At 45.4% G+C, this 17165-nt stretch overlaps 1 protein-coding gene across 50 annotated transcripts in view; it reads left to right on the forward strand.

Moving 5' to 3' along the window:
* Positions 1–17165, forward strand: part of OBSCN (obscurin, cytoskeletal calmodulin and titin-interacting RhoGEF) — a 281685-nt gene that overhangs the window by 189257 nt on the left and 75263 nt on the right. For all 50 annotated transcript variants that reach the window (XM_083466412.1, XM_083466407.1, XM_083466411.1 and 47 more), the window contains 10 exons: positions 66–225; positions 1432–1545; positions 4156–4320; positions 7935–8093; positions 9249–9426; positions 9535–9648; positions 10493–10660; positions 11885–11987; positions 12179–12308; positions 12821–12926. In XM_083466412.1, coding sequence (XP_083322538.1) covers positions 66–225; positions 1432–1545; positions 4156–4320; positions 7935–8093; positions 9249–9426; positions 9535–9648; positions 10493–10660; positions 11885–11987; positions 12179–12308; positions 12821–12926 — 1397 coding nt within the window. The remainder of the gene's footprint in view (positions 1–65; positions 226–1431; positions 1546–4155; positions 4321–7934; positions 8094–9248; positions 9427–9534; positions 9649–10492; positions 10661–11884; positions 11988–12178; positions 12309–12820; positions 12927–17165) is intronic.

Below are 17165 nucleotides of genomic sequence, written 5' to 3' on the forward strand. Positions count from 1 at the left end.
ATTCCAACCAGAGTTTGGTTGTTATGGCCTTGGCCTTCCGCCTTTCATGACCCTTTCGCCCACAGGACATTCTTCCCAGAGCTTCAGAAATGTGACACCGATGACGACGTGGCAATGTGCTTCATCAAGAACGAGGGGGAATTTGACAGGTACATCCAGTACCTGGTGGGCCGAATACAGGCTGAATCTGTCGTTGTCAGCAAAACTGTTCAGGAGTTCTATAAGGTAAATATTGCTGGCTACTATAATACACGCCATTTCCTCTGGGAAACACAGTTGACTATTTGATTGTATCGTCTGTTGAATATATAGGGATTAACTTCTGGGTCATGTTTTTGAGTAGTTCAGTAGACCTATTCAGCCCCACTCAGCTTCATGGCTGGGATAGCTGTCCCATGTCCAGTACTATTAACTCCATTCACTGCACAACTCTATTATAACAGTATCGGTGGATTAATTTAATTGTCAGGCAAGGGATTCTTCAAACCAGATTTAGGTTTGAGTACCTATCCATTCTTAAGGAAATTAGCCCCAAGTGCTCACTGGAAGGACAGATCGTGAAGCTGAGGCTCCAATACTTTGGCCACCTCATGACAAGAGAAGCCTCCCTGGAAAAGACCCTGGTGCTGGGAAAGATGGAGGGCACAAGGAGAAGGGGACGACAGAGGACGAGATGGTTGGGCAGTATTCTTGAAGCTACCAGCATGAGTTTGACCCAACTGCGGAAGGCAGTGGAAGACAGGAGTGCCTGGCGTGCTCTGGTCCATGGGGTCACAAAGAGTCGGACACGACTAAACAACAACAACAACTAATCTTTGCATTGAAACCTGCCTGGATTCTTCACCTATGCCAAGCATGTCCAAAGTCCATTTTGGGGGCCTAATCTAGCCTGCCGGTTGGTGTAATCTGGCTCCTGTGGCAGTTCATTTCCTGGGGTAAAAATCCTAAAAAACCCTCAATAATTTAAATCCTAAAAAAAGCTCAACAACAACTTTGGTTGGCCCTCACGGCCCTTCACTTCATCAAATCTGGCCCTCTTTGAAAAAAGTTTGGACACCACTGACCTAGGTGTACGCTCATTTTCACTTGCACATTATTGCAACAAGCCCGTAAACTTGTTGTGTTTCTTTGTTCACACCAAAGGCCCTGTCAGATACATACAAACTGCAACTGATCAGTACATTAGTACAGAAGCTTAAAATTTCAAATCTTGCAGCATAGCATAAAAAAATATACAGGGATATGAAAGAACAAAGTTGAATTCAAGTTAGATATCTGTTTATCTGCTGAAGCTTATACCTATTTAATCTTATACATTTTCTCTCTTGCTGTCTGCTTGCCAGATGTTTGCAAAGCAACCAAGACTTTTAAATGGCAGTATGAGTTCTGACAGCCTGAAAAATCTTGACCATTGTTTTTTTCCTTGCGCAGCGATATATAGAGGGAACATATTCTGCGGACTCATCTCAACCCCCAGTGCTTCCTCTGCAGCACTATCTAGAGAGACCGATAAACAGGATCCAGAAGTATCAAACTGTAATTAAGGTCAGGAGCATTTCCTTTTAATTCTTGGTGTCATTGTTTCGGGTGGGTGTGGGTGTGGGTAGGCAAATATTTCTCTCTCTTAGCTTGACTTGACACCTGTTTATTATTTTGGTTTCACCGAGATTATTCATAATTTAGTCCTCGCCAGCTTGTTTCTGGTTCAGCATTGATCACAATCTAAGTCAGTTTACCAAATTCCTGGGGCCTGAACAACTCCCAGGGGCAAACCAGTAAGATTAATGAAACCTTACAAATTAGTCAGTGTCAGGTAGGCGTGCAGGAGCCAGGCCCTGTGACCAATAATGTTATGTACTGAAGTTCTCACTCTGGGCCAGCAGGGGGATACTGTAGATAGTTCAGGTCCACATATGCAAATAAGGGATCGAAAGTGATGTTCAGTGATTGGATAGTTACAGAAAGTTGTTACAGTTACGTTGTACTGGAGCTCTATATAAGCAGGCTGGCTGAACCCTTCAGTTCAGTTCTGTTCTGGCCTGTGAATAAACAAGAGCTGTTTGAAGAATCGCTGTGTCGTCTGATATGTTCACCCACAACTTAACAAATAGGACTCTGCAGGACTGGGGCCTTCCTAAGTTTGTTCTGAAGAGGCAAGGCGCGGTCACACAGGTGAGGCCGATTGGTAACTCACAGCACCTGGTGGCAAGAGCCGGGAAGGGATATAAGGTCAGCATTTTCCCTTCGGCTCTTTGCCACAGCAACACGTTCCCTGCCTTGCTGCGTTTGACTCCTTGCTTCTTGATCCTTGGACCCTTGACTTTGTGACTCCTTGTTTCCTGACCCTCGGACCCTTGGCTTCTTGACTCCTGGCTGTCTGACCCTTGGACTCTTGACTTTCTGACTCCTGGCTTCTGGACTCCCGTTCCTGCTCCCACCCTGCCATCTTGCCCACGGTCCCAACGTCCCCAGCGGAGACTTTGATCACCCGTGAACCGGACCATGACAGTTTGCTGTGGCTGCGCCTTTCCTCTTCAGAACAAATCTAGGAAGGCCCCAGTCCTGCAGAATCCTATTGGTCACAGAGCCCGCACACCTGACAGACAGATTAATGGAGGAAAAGGATATTGATGACTACTAGCCATGATGACTATGCTTTGCCTCCACAGTTGGAGACAGTAGTGGTTCTAGATACCAGTTGCTGGAAACCACAAGAGGGCAAAGTTTGTTCATGCTCAGAACCTGTTTCTGGGCTTCCCATAGGTATCAGGTTGGTCACTGTGCAATCAGGATGCCGAATTAGATGGACCATTGGCCTGATCCAGCAGGCTTGTCTTACATTCTTATAGCAAGCTTTCTCTTTGCCACAGGGAAAGCTAGCAAACAAATCTGCACCAGTCAATTCATAGAATCATAGATTTGTAGAGTTGGAAGGGACCCTGAGGCCAGTGGCGTAGCGTGGGGGGTGCAGGGGGGGCCGGCCGCACCGGGCGCAACATCTGGGGGTTAGGGGGCACAAATCCACGGGTTAGGGGGCGCAAATCCATGGGTTAGGGGGCACAAATTACTTGCCTTGCCCCGGGTGCTGACAACCCACGCTACGCCACTGCCTGAGGCTCACCTAGTCCAACTCCCTGCAATGCAGCAATTTGCAACTGTCCCATCTGGGGATTGAACCTGAAACCTTGGCATTATCAACACCACACCGTGACCTAGCAGTTCCCAAACGTTTTGAGTCACAGAGCACTTTTCAGGAGAAAAATTTGCACGGAGCACTATTGTCACCCATATGCCAAAGGCACAAGGTGGGAGGAAACACGACATTTAATAAGCAATAGAAACTTTCCAGGTAATTCTGGAAAAGTGTCAAAGCTAACAATCAGATCAGAAAGAGTGGCAAACTTCTCACAGAGGAGACCAGGTTAGCGTGGTGCTGGTGAGTCTCTCTGTCTGTGTGCTTCAATGATGTTCTTGATGTTTTGCGGGGTTCCCAGAAGGTGCTGGTGGGCAAAGCTGAGGTGATGCATGACATGCACTTTGGTCTATAATACAGTGGTAAAGGTAAAGGTAAAGGGACCCCTGACCCTTAGGTCCAGTCATGGTCGACTCTGGGGTTGCGGCGCTCATCTCGCTTTATTGGCCGAGGGAGTCGGCATACAGCTTCCGGGTCATGTTGCTAGCATGACTAAGCCGCTTCTGGCGAACCAGAGAAGCGCACGGAAACGCTGTTTACCTTCCTGCCGGAGTGGTACCTATTTATCTACTTGCACTTTGATGCGCTTTTGAACTGCTAGGTTGGCAGGAGCAGGGACTGAGCAACGGGAGCTCACCCCATCGCGGGGATTTGAACCGCCGACCTTCTGATCAGCAGGTCCTAGGCTCTGTGGTTTAACCCACAATGCCACCCATATCTCTAATACAGTGGTACCCCGGGTTAAAAACTTAATTCGTTCTGGAGGTACATTCTTAACCTGAAACAGTTCTTAACCTGAGGTACCACTTTAGCTAATGGGCCTCCCACTGCCACCGCGCCACCGCTGCACAATTTCTGTTCTCATCCTGAAGCAAAGTTCTTAACCCAAGGTACTATTTCTGGGTTATGTATTTTATGTATTTGCAGGAGCTAATTGCAGGAGCAATTTTATGTATTTGCAGGAGCTAATTCGGAACAAAGCAAGGAACAGTCAAAACTGTGCTCTGCTGGAGCAGGCTTACGCCATTGTGTCTGCCCTCAACAGACGAGCAGAAAACAACCTTCACGTGTCGCTCATTGAGAACTATCCAGGCACCCTAGAAATCCTAGGGGAGCCCATCCGACAGGTACTGGAAGGCAAAGAGTCTCATTCTGATCTTGTCTAATAGATATCAGAGAGTTGTGTTTATTATATATTTTGGCTCCTCACATTGAGCCAACAAAGATGCTGGATTTATATTAATTATTGCTCTAAGCACTTTGCTTTGACAAGGTTAATGCCCATTGCTTTGTGAATCAACCCTATATCAAGCAATTATTTTTCAGTTATTTCCTAGATTATGTGAAAGTTCACATTTTTTTTCAATCCCGCTTGCTACTATTGCTTCCTCTATCTGCTGCTGCTTTGACACTATTCTCCCTTTTCTAATTATTGCTTCTGGTTTGATTAGTGCAGAGGTTTTCAACCTTTTTTTAAAATAATATTTGTTGCTTTTACAACAATTTAAACACTACAAAAAAAACAAAGAAAAGAACAATACATTCCAATACAAAGACACTACCTTACACTTACACTAAAACATTAAACTAACAAGACAAAACAAAAACAATTTAAAAACACATCAACAAAGAAAAGAAAAGGGGGGGAAATTTCAATATCTTACTTTCTTTCACATTGTCAGGGCCTCAGGAACAGAGGCACAGGGGAGAGAGGAAATGGAGAGCGAAGGGGAAGAATCGGAGGGCAGCGTAGGGGGATATAGCAGTGATCCGAGAGATTCCACGAGCCTCTCCAGTGAATCAGAAGATTCCCAGAAGGAGGCGCCGATGGTTAGAGCAAGGGGGGCCAGCGGGGACTCCCAAAGCAGCAGCTGGAGATCAGGACCAGCTTCCCCACCAGAGCGTATTGGGGGGGAAGGGTCCCAGGTGTCAGAGCCAGCGTCGCCTCCAGCAGGGAGAGAATATGAGTCGAGACTTACCACGCCTCCATCGGAGAGTGGGGGAACGGAGGGGAGGTCAAGTCCAGCTAGCCTCCCCGAAGGGGGAAGCAGTGACCAGAGCAGTGTAACGGTCCGGAGGAAGGTTGGTGGCTGGGCGCGCGCCAAGTTCAAATGTACAGGCTCGCGGGACAGCAGAAAGCCCGGATTGGGAACCAGGTCCTAAAGCCCGCCGGAGGCAGGGAGAAGAATCGGGGGACTCAGCGTCAGAAGAGTCTAGGAAGGAGGGAACCCCAGCTGACAGGAGGACCCAGAGGAGGAAAGAGCAGAGGAAGAGGTGGAGCAAGGCTAGGATCTTAAACTGGTTTCAGGGGGGAGGAGACTCAGACGGAGCTTCGGCGGTCTAGAGTTTAAGACGTAGAGCTGCACGCTGTTGATGTGAAAGACAAACTGAACTTCAATAAAGACTTTTGTATATAACAACGAACTGGCGTTGGTCCTTTGTGAGCTGGGACCTCGGGCAGCTCTGACACACATATTTCCACGACCTCCTCACACCTCTCTTTTTGTATTCCACTTCTATTAATTATTTCAGCAATTCCTTTCCATCTTCCCCTGTTTCCTATCCTATAATTATCTTAACACATTTCAACCTTATTTTTCCTTTAATACTCTATTAATCTATTTGTACTTAATTCCTTATAACCTTTCTACTAAAGCCATATCACTTCGTTCCAACATTCTTCTAACATTCCTTAATTTTACAATATTTCTGTAAATAGTCTTTAAACTTTTTCCAGTCTTCTTCCACCGACTCTTGGTTTTCAACCTTTTTGAGTCCATGGCTCCCTTGACCAACTACAGTCTTTCTGTGGCACCCATGGCGGCTCAGGAGCCCAGTTATGTCACCCCTTGCCTGCAGCGGTGGCAACTTCTCACCCCTTTTCGAACACCCTCCCCTCTTTAGCTGAGCGCCAGGGGTAACCCGTGAAACACGGTCCCAGAATCTGGAGGTGCTGCTAGGAGTCAGTCCGACAGGGCCAAGGCAGGAAACCAGACAAGGACAGGTACAGGATCTCAGGCAGGATCTAGCATACAGCAATGTTGCTCCCACAACCTGGGGCGGGGTCCGACAGCCTTTTATCTTTGTCAGGGTAACGGCTGGTCCTGATCCCCTGGTGACTCACCTCCCTGTTTCGCCTGAAGGCGAGTACTCAGGTCTCTCCTTCTCTCAGACCTTAGTCTCTGCAGCTCGGGAGACGTCCGTGGGTTACTAGACCCAGAGGCTGCCTCAGCCTCCCCTGACCCAACTGGTAGTGGAGCAGCTGTAAGTGATGGCCCAGCTGGAGGCAACGAGGTCATCCCCGCATCTGGAGCCAGGGCAGGCTCAGGCCCCTGACTCGGCCCAGCTGGGGTTTGTTGCAGGGGAACCTATGCAGACTGGGACTCTTCAGGACCAGGCCCCAGACTTGGTTCAGATGATGCCTGAGGCAAAGGATCTGGTGCAGACGGAGTCTCCTCTGATTCCGAGTCCGAGCCTGAGTCCCAGGCCATCACACTTGTTGAGCGTTCTCTCAGCCTCCTTTCCCCTTTCCTTGAGAGTCCTTTGGGCAGCCGCTGCTGCCACCCTTGGTCTTTGAGCCACCCAACCCCACCCCAGAGAGAGGTGCCTCCTCACACTGCCCCACAGGGGCCTGGGACTTGTCTGTCCATTCCCAACAGCAAGGGCTGGTTGGGTCTTCCTTGCCTGCTTGCTTGCTTACTCCAAGGACACCTCATCTCCTGGGAAGTAACACCCCCTGACTAGTCCCAGAGGCACTGTTCGCCTGTGGAGCTTGTAGCCAGGGCTGTTGCAGCAAACAGCTGTACAAGCCTTTGGGAGGCAGAGATGCAAGATCATCAGAAGAGAGAGGGAAGGAAAGAGGGACAGAGGCCAGTGTTACCTGTGGCACCCCTGACCACCATTCAAGGCACCCCAGGGTGCCACAGCACACTGGTTGAAAACCACTGGATTCATCTTAGGGGCAATTCCAGCCAATCAGGGATCATATAGTGACCGTCATGATATCACAATTCTACATAGCCAGTCAGTTCTGGTGATAAGAGATAGTCACTGAGGCCGGCAAAATCAACTGAAAGTGAGGGCTTCCTGAAAATATGACTCATGAAGCTATCACCTGAAAATTGCTAAAGGAAAACAATGCTTTTGGTTTAAAAAAATGCCCCCTCCTTTTGGCTGAGCTCTGTTTTTATAACACACACTTCATTATTTACCTAGTGCCTTATATTTTTGAAATTAGCACAATTGATGGTGTGTTTCTAACACATGCACGCACATTAGTATGTATGCATTATTATATCTATTTGTCACTACATTTTTTTGGTCTCAAATAAATGTTTGAGTGCTATTCAGACACCTAATGATATAGGCAGTGCATATACTTTCTGTCTATGCTCACATAGGAAAAATGTCTTGTGGAAGGTAACCATCAGTATATAAGGGGAACCTCAAATGTTCCTGCTTGAGTTTAAGACATAGACCTTTTCATCTTTTTCAGACTGAGTTGGTTGCTACTTGTCTTGTGGTTTCTGCAAAAGGTGCGAGATCTAAATCCCTGCAATGAATAGAATAGTATCAAGGGGGTTTTGCCTCTGCTGCAGAATGTAGGGGCAGGGTGGAGTTTTGGAGGACAAAAAGAAGCACCAAAATAAAACTTTACATGGAACACAAGTTGAATTGCCCAGAGAAGAAGGGTTCTGGTCTGCAAAAGACCAATTTGGCTAAATTTTGCTTTTCCTTCCAGGGCCAGTTCATTGTCTGGGAAGGCGCTCCTGGTGCCAGAATGGCTTGGAAGGGTCACAAGAGACATGTCTTCCTCTTCAAGAATTATATCTTGGTTTGCAAGCCCAAACGAGACACCAAGACAGATACTTACAGCTACATCTTCAAGAATATGATGAAGGTTTGACCATTAGGTTCTTTATTTGACAACAAGATTCCCACTTCCTTTCCCTTTGCCTGCCCAGGTCAAGCCGTCTGCCAGGAAAACATTGCATTGCTCTTTACAGTAGCATTTAATTTCAAATATCATAGTAGCTAGAAAGAAAAAAGCAAGAAGGAAAAAATGTAATACTAAGGTAAATTGTGCATTAAAATGCATATATCAGTGAAAACAGCATACCAAAATGCCTTATTTCAGGGGAAATTACTTTGCAAAGATATGTATTTAGGCAAAATTGCAAACAAACATGTATACAGTGGTACCTCTCGTTACGAACTTAATTCGTTCCGGAGGTCCATTCTTAACCTGAAACCATTCTTAACCTGAGGTACCGCTTTAGCTAATGGGGCCTCCCACTGCCGCCGCACGATTTCTGTTCTCATCCTGAGGTAAAGTTATTACTTAACCCAAGGTACTACTTCCGGGTTTACGGAGTCTGTAACCGGAAGTTTTTGTAACCCGAGGTGTTTGTAACCCAATGTACCATTGTATTAGGAGGAATTTGCAGTAAAATACTAATGGTTTTTTGTGAAAATTTCCCTCCCTTTCCCTCTCCTGATACAATCCTTAAAAAAAAAAAGTCCCTCTACAGCAATAGTAAAAATACAATCGTAAAAGAAAAAAAGATCTAATTGATGCAAACAAGGTCATTTTTTTGCTCATTTGTTTTTACTATCATTAATTGCTAAGGGAGAGGACCACTGCAAAAGAAGGAAGGATCAAAGCTCCACTCCTACATGCTGTGGTCTCAGTCCTGATCACTTCCCTGACTTGATGCGCCTGTAGGTCCTTAGTGCATAGATTGAGCTTGAGGCCTCATGGATGATATGCCTCTTTATACAGATAGGTAGCCGTGTTGGTCTGCCATAGTCAAAATAAAAAAATTCCTTCCAGTAGCACCTTAAAGACCAACTAAGTTAGTTCTTGGTATGAGCTTTCGTGTGAGCTTCAGGTATCTGAAGAAGTGTGCATGCACACGAAAGCTCATACCAAGAACTAACTTAGTTGGTCTTTAAGGTGCTACTGGAAGGAATTTTTTTATTATGCCTCTTTATGTTCTGCAATAAATGAGAAGATATTTCAAATGGCTTTTAACATCGCCCTCTGACTACCCAGCTACCAAACATAGACGTGAATGATCTTGTGGAAGGAGATGACCGGGCCTTTGAGATTTGGCATGAGCGGGAAGACTCAGTCCGCAAGTATCTGTTTCAAGCCAGGACCGTCATCATCAAGAACTCCTGGGTGAAGGAAATCTGTGGCATTCAGCAACGCATCAGCCTCCCTGTCTGGGGTAAGTACAAATGACTGTGTCCACACATCTCCACTGGCTGATATTCCCCTTCTTCAGCTTTTCCTTATCCAGATTCCCAGCACTTATTTTAAATCTGTTCACTTCCAGATCCGCCAGAGTTTGAGGAAGAACTGGCTGACTGTACCGCTGAACTTGGTGAAACTGTCAAATTAGCCTGTAGAGTAACAGGCGCGCCCAAGCCAGGTGTCAGCTGGTATAAAGGTACAAGCATTCTTAGCTTCCTGTAATGTAGGTCAAAATCGATCTCCAAATTTTATTTGGTTTAACCATTCAGCAACAATATTAAAGTGGTCAATGAATCAGTTTCCTACCCTGGCTGAGACCCTACCTGCCCGCAGACTGTCTCGCCAGAGTGGTGTATGCTCTAGTTATCTCCCGCTTGGACTACTGCAATGCGCTCTACTTGGGGCTACCTTTGAAGGTGACCCAGAAACTGCAATTAATCCAGAATGGGGCAGCTAGACTGGTGACTGGGAGTGGTCGCTGGGACCGCATAACACCAGTCCTGAGAGATCTGCGTTGGCTCCCAGTATGTTTCCAAGCACAATTCAAAGTGTTGGTGCTGACCTTTAAAGCCCTAAACGACCTCAGTCCTGTATACCTGAAGGAGCGTCTCCACTCCCATCATTCAGCCCTGACACTGAGGTCCAGCGCCGAGGGCCTTCTGATGGTTCTCTCATTGCAAGAAGTGAGGTTACAGGGAACCAGACAGAGGGCCTTCTCGGTAGTGGCGCCTGCCCTGTGGAATGCGCCTGCCCTTCAAATGTGAAGGAAATAAGCAGCTGTCTTCTCTTTAAAAGACATCTGAAGGCAGCCCTGTTTAGGGAAGTTTTTAATACTTGATGCTGTATTGTTTTTAACATTTGATTGGAAGCCGCCCAGAGTGGCTGGGGAAACTCAGCCAGATGGGCGGCGTATAAATAATAAATTATTATTATTATTATTATTATTATTATTATTATTATTATTATTATTATTATTATTAATTACCCTAAATGCAGCAACTATGCTTGCTGAAGGCCATTTTCTTTGCTTAATTTTGAAGACGGCAAACCTGTGGAGGTGGATCCCCATCACATCATCATTGAAGATCCTGACGGCTCCTGCACATTGATCCTTGACAACCTGACGGGTGTTGACTCAGGGCAATACATGTGTTTTGCTGCAAGCCCAGCTGGCAACGCCAGCACCCTGGGAAAGATCCTTGTCCAAGGTAAAAGTTATTTCAGTGTCCAATAGGACTAAACGCCTGCCTGCTGAGCACCACACACTAAACCACAGAGCTTCAGAGAGATGTTGTTGTGCTTACTTATTACATTTGCCTTATTACCTTTACCCATGGATCTCCCATTGGCTTTGCTCTTTGGCTTGGTTTCCATGGCACATGAAAGCAAACCTTAGTCTTCGCAGGAAGGTGTGGGTTCCCAGAGTGGAGCTTACAGCTGCTTTGCTCCTGGCTGGTTCTTTTTGCTCTCATATCACTCTGTGCTAAGCCAAGTTTCATCTTAGCATGTTGTCCGAACCAGGATGTGTGGTTAAGGTCTTTCCTCAGTAACCAGGGTTGTACCATGGATGAGCTGAGCTATGGACCACAGCTTTTCATAGATAGGTAGATAGGTAGATAGATAGATAGACAGATAGATAGATAGATAGATAGATAGATAGATAGATAGATAGACAGACAGTGGTTTTTTAAAATAATCTTTATTAATTTAAATTACACACATATAAAAAGAATTTACAATCTCATATGACAAAAAGAAAATTAAAGAAAAAAGAAAAGAAGAAAATACAGAAAAAAGAAAAGAAGAAAATACAGAAAAAAGAAAGAAGAAAAAGCAGATTTACGTGCATAAAAAAATTTAATCTTCCTAATTAATATTTAAATAAACACTTAAATAAAAAAGACTTCTGACAAAACGAGTCTTCCAATCATTCTCAACACAGACAGTGTTCTTAACTCGTTCTTAACTTCAGTGTTCTTAACTAATTTAAACCCACCTGTTCCTAACTCAGTATGTGCCTTCGGGATCAGGTTTTCTGAGAAACTGCCTTTTCTCTTATATCCTCTCTCTCTCTCTCTCTCTCTCTCCCTCCCCCTTTGATAAAGGGAACTTTACTCAAGCACATGCTTTTAGCATCATGGCACCAGAATGCTAACATTATTTTCCCCTGGCAGTGAAGCTTTTGAGGTTTTTGACATTTGAAAACCATGTTCTCCCAAATTTGGCAGCGGTGCTAACCCCATTTACATGGGAGCAAGCCCTGCTGAGTTCATGCGGTTTACTTCTGAGTAGACAGATTGCACTTTTAGTCTAAACCCGTGTAGCCATGGCTGCCTGTGATTGGCTAGGCTTCATGAAGAAATGCAGGACACCCAGTCCATGCCTTCCATCATGTAGTTTCAGACTTCATTGGGTTTCTTTTTTCTTTCTAGTGCCTCCTCGGTTTGTAAACAAGGTTAAGCACGCATACTATGCTGATGGCGAAGATGCGCAGTTTACATGCACCATTGAAGGAGCACCTTATCCACAGATAAGGTAAGGAAGGAAACCACATTCAGTTCCTTCTCTGCAATTCATGGTGTGATTTCCATTTCTGGCCTCTAATGAGCATGTCGGTTGTAGGAATTTCGGCTCCTACTTCCAATGGAATTCCCTGACACCTCTACTTCTGGGATGTCATCTGATGTCTTATTATGGTCTACTAGCTCTCAATCTTTCCCCAACAGGTGGTATAAAAATGGAGATCTGTTGACAGACCCAAATAAACACCAAAGCTTTAGTGAACCCCGGAGTGGCGTCATAGTTCTTGTAATCAAAAATGCCTGTAAGGATGACGTGGGCTTTTATGAATGTGAGGTGAGCATCTCATAGCTTTCTGAATTTGTTTGCATTATTGTTGCAATGCAGGAATTTAATTCAGATGGCACGGGTAAAAAATGATCTTCTGTAGACTTATTTGGGAGTGAGCCACACTGAAGTCAGTGGGATTTAGGGCCAAAATTAAAGATCCATTGGGAGATGCCTAATCTGATTTCTTTCATTTTTTAAAAAAGTTAAGTCACCTGGGGGGTTGGACGAGATTGTAACACTGCAGGAACTTTTTTGTTTGTTTTGTCTCCCCCCCCCCCCAATTCTATTATTCCCAATTAAAATGTGTGCTCTGTTAAGGAAAACATACAAGTCCCGTACATCAAAATATAGGACAGGGAAAAGGAGTTTAAACCTCTTCTTCCAATTCCATGGCCCTAATCTATCCACCCCCAGGGATGGATTTTGGTAATATGGCACCCTGACACACATGAGTTAGTTTAGCTTCTTTATCCAGAAATTCTCACGCATTCTAACTGATCTTGCACACTTTCCTTTAGTTGGTAAACAGATTAGGGACAGCAAAGAGCGGTGCTCAGCTTTACCACCAGAGTGCAGCAGCACTGGCTCAGGAGAGGAGGCCGGATCAAGCCATTACAATTGAAGGTATGGCTGGGTTTGTTTGTTTTTCAGCTCTGTGATAATGCCATTAAATCCCTGTTGCCATGAAGTCATGCTCGGAAGTACTGAATGAATGTACAGTGGTGCCTCGCAAGACGAAAAGAATCCGTTCTGTGATTCTCTTCGTCTAGCGGTTTTTTTCGTCTTACGAAGCAAGCCCATTGAAGGATTAGCGGATTAGCGCTATTAGCGGCTTTTAGAGGCCTTTAGTGGCTTTTAGAGGCTTTTAGAGGCTTATCTGCTGATCGGATCAGCTGATAAGCGGCTTAGCGCTATTAGTGCTATTAGCGGCTTTTAGCGGCTTATCTGCTGATCGGATCAGCTGATAAGCGGCTTAGCGGCTTAGAAAAAGGGGGGAAGGGGAAAAAAACCCAGCAGGAACTCGCAAGACATTGTCGTCTTGCGAAGCAAGCCCATAGGAGATTTGTTTTGCGAAGCACCTCCAAAACGGAAAACTCTTTCATCTAGCGAGTTTTCCATTTTGCGAGGCATTCGTCTTGCGGGGCACCACTGTACTGTCTTACCTCAGAAGCGGATATGTTCATATTACTTGCCTGAGTGCACAGATTTTCTTGATAGCATAACTGTTCTTTGTGAAGCATTTCACCTTGTTGTTGCTCTGCGCAATGAGCACAGAGGGCTGTTTGAGGTGGGAACAGGGGAAAGTGACAGATTTAGCTCGGAATCTATGGTGTGTCAGCTCTGAAGGTAGATTGCTGTGTAAGAACCACTGAGGAAAGTCAACAGAACAGGGTGGCCAAAATAGCAGCCTCCAGAGGTTGCTGAAATACAACTCCCATCAGCCTTAGCTAGCTTGACCAATGGTCAGAGATTATGGAAGCTGGAAGTCCAGCAACATCTGGAGGGAATAGCTTTGGCTACCTCGAGTTGAAATCATGTCACCATCGGCCCAGTACATTGTCACTGACATCATTCTTATTAACTATGTATAGTACATCCTAGAGAATCTTATTCAATTTCTGTCGTACATGATTGAGATATGTGACTCTCCCCTGGATGAGCTGTTGTTGTTGCTGCTGCCTTTGATATATTCCTAAGGTGATGTTCAACATATAATAAAAACAGCGAAAAGCCTGTTTAAAACCGGTGCAAAAAATAACAGGAGGCAAAATTAAAAAGCAATGCAAAGTGGCAGAAACTTGTTCATCCAGCTGGTAAAGCAAGAATGAAAACTCTTGCTCCACCAAACTACGCTCCACAATACGAACGTGTCCTCAAGCGCAGTCAACGTGCGCCAACTTAGCAAATAAGGAATGACTGTAATATCCATCCGTTAATGTGCCATGTTCCTTGTGAGAGGTTTGGCTCAGTTCTCATATCTGAAGTGAATTTTCAAAAGCCCACCCTGATTCACCACCTGAGGCAAAATGGGAATTCCTGCCCTGCCCACTGTGCTTCACTTCTGCTGCTGCCACAATCTGGTTCTTGCAGAATTCAGCAGGAGCCGGGATGCTCTTGCAAAGTGTTGCCCCCCCCCCTTGGCTTCTCTGCCCGAGTGTGGGGAAGATGAGTAGCAACACTGCACCAGAACACCTCTCGGTGGTGGTGGCAGTGGTGCACCCCATAAGATACCTCTGTAAAAAGGTAAAGGGACCCCTGACCATTAGGTCCAGTCGTGGCCGACTCTGGGGTTGAGGTGCTCATCTCGCTTTATTGGCCGAGGGAGCCGGCGTACAGCTTCCGGGTCATGTGGCCAGCATGACTAAGCCGCTTCTGGCGAACCAAAGCAGCCCACCGAAATGCCGTTTATCTTCCCGCCAGAGCGGTGCCTATTTATCTACTTGCACTTTGGCGTGCTTTCAAACTGCTAGGTTGGCAGGAGCAGGGACCGAGCAATGGGAGCTCACCCCGTCGCGGGGATTCAAACCACCGACCTTCTGATCGGCAAGTCCTAGGCTCTGTGGTTTAACCCACAGCACCACCCGCGTCCAAGATACCTCTGTATTGTCCCCATATTACTGATTAGGCTCCCTCTGGAGGAGAATAGCTTGCCTAGGACCACCTCATGGCTGCAATAACATTTTACACTGGGGACTAGGGCTCCGTATCTGCAAGCTTAGTGGGCCTATGTAGTGAGAGCCACTGCTGAAGACCTGCAAGAGCACCGATTAGGTTGAGAGCAGCATATGACCTCCGCTGACCTTCCAAAGAAGCTTCTTCTTCCTCTTGGGCCACCACCATTGCTAGCAGACTGGAGTGCTCAGAAACTCCTCTATACTCTCTCTGTGATTTCTGTCCAGCTTTCTCTGCCTCTTGGTGGAGGAGACTTCAGAATTCTCAGCAGACCTTTGCTCACTTGCCAGGTTGGGCTGGCTTTCCACAGCAAGTATTACAGGGCAGGGAATTCGTTGCAATGTCCCAATCCAGAACATGTTCCTGACCGGGATCAGGACCCCACAGGACTTTTCTGAAAGCCATCTGTAATGGGAATTGGGGTTGCTTGTGCGTAAACTGCAAACTTCTCCAAGCTAGTCGTATAGCTGAAACTTTCCCTGGTTTGACAGCCCTTACAACGCGACTGTCTTAGTCACTGGCAGAATCCGTGAGTAGGTGTCTCCTAAATTTCTTCCAACATAGAAATTCTTTGACGCCCAGTCTCCTCCTAGATTCTCTGCGCGGAAGCCTTCTGCGCAGCGTGGGCGTGCCAAGCGGAGGTCCAGTGCTCTTTCCGCTGATTTCACTGGAAGAGTCTCGGAGCCTCCTCTCCGCAGTACTCTCAGCCTCCCCTTTCTCCCTGGTGTCCCCGGGATTTCCTTCCCCAGCGGAAGGTCTCTCTCTCTCCTTGCTAGTTCCCTCCCCTGCGTCATTGGAGCGTCTTACCTCTCCTCTCGCCTCTGATGGCAGTTCCCTGACACCATCCATCTGTATGGCTCCTATGGTGTCCCTGAATGTGCTTTTCGTCAGGAACACATTCTAGACCAGAGCTTCATGGCTGCCTTTTCTCCAAAATGTAGAATTTGTAGCCTGTTAAAAAGTACCTATGAACAGCAGATCTCCCCCCTTTCCATAGAAGAATGCCTTGCCATTTTGTGATTATTTTGTTTTTTAATCTTTTTTTTTAGTTGTATGATGTGTGCTTGCCAGCTCGCATCTGTCCTGATTTCAAAAAACGCAGCATGCAATTCCCTCTGCAGCAAGGCTGCACCCACCCTCTGCATGCCATCTGTATATTGCATGATAACCTTTGGATCAGAACTTACAGGTCTACCCTGCGAAGGCTAAAGTACAGTCGCAACATGCTTTGACTGGTTGTCCGAATAAACTCTAGAAACACACTGTGGTTTTCACTTGGCAAGGAAATGTAACTACTTCGTTATTACAATGGAAAGCTTTGTTTTTGTCTCATCTCACTAGCTCTGTGGTTCTTCTTAGTACTGGTTGTTCTTTAATTGGTTCTTCATAAGCGTATTGGCAGACGTTGATCGTTAGATATATTTTGGTGGCTCTTTAAAGGAAGGTTGGTTAAGGTGATCACACTTTGCCTTCCCACACAGTTAATTCTGAACGCATTTTCCTGTGGTCTATCCAGAACTGCAGATACTGTTATAACATATGTGTCAGTTATTTATCCAGATGCAAGGATTGGAGCTTTTGGTTGCAATTCCTGACGGTTAATTTGTTGTTTTAGTGACCATGGTAGTGGTTGTTTTCAAAATACAAATGCATAAGGATCTGTTTAGATTTTCTGTTGATCAGGATGTTTAAAATAACAGGCTTTTGGAGTTTGACTATTTTAACAGTGCCGGTCTTCAAAGTTGTTGATTCATTGTAAACGGATAAATGAATTGAAAGATTGTTTCCTGGAGGCATAACTTACCTTACTTTTTCAGCTATGACTATCCTTTAAAATATAAATTATTGTAAATTTCATATTATGCATATTGGAAAATGTTTTCTATCCCTCGGCTAATACCCAACAGTTGAATTAATTTGGAAGTTTATGCCTAAAAGTATATTATTTGTCACCTATTCAAAACAGAAATCACAATTCTTTTAGTTCTCTTGGCGTAACAAACTGGTGGAATGTACAATGGAGCTGACATTTTGTTTCTCTAGGTCATCCAGAGGATATATAATAAAGTCTGTTTGAAAACAAACTTCTGTGCAGCTCAAAGAATTCTGAGAGTTTTATTTTTCTTCATACACATCCATTGTATCCCCTACATTGTGTGAATTAGCTGGCTTAACATTTTAACAAGGAAA

The sequence above is a fragment of the Podarcis liolepis genome (assembly GCF_965112155.1).
Source record: "Podarcis liolepis genome assembly, chromosome: 12".
Classification (NCBI taxonomy): Eukaryota; Metazoa; Chordata; class Lepidosauria; order Squamata; family Lacertidae; genus Podarcis; species Podarcis liolepis.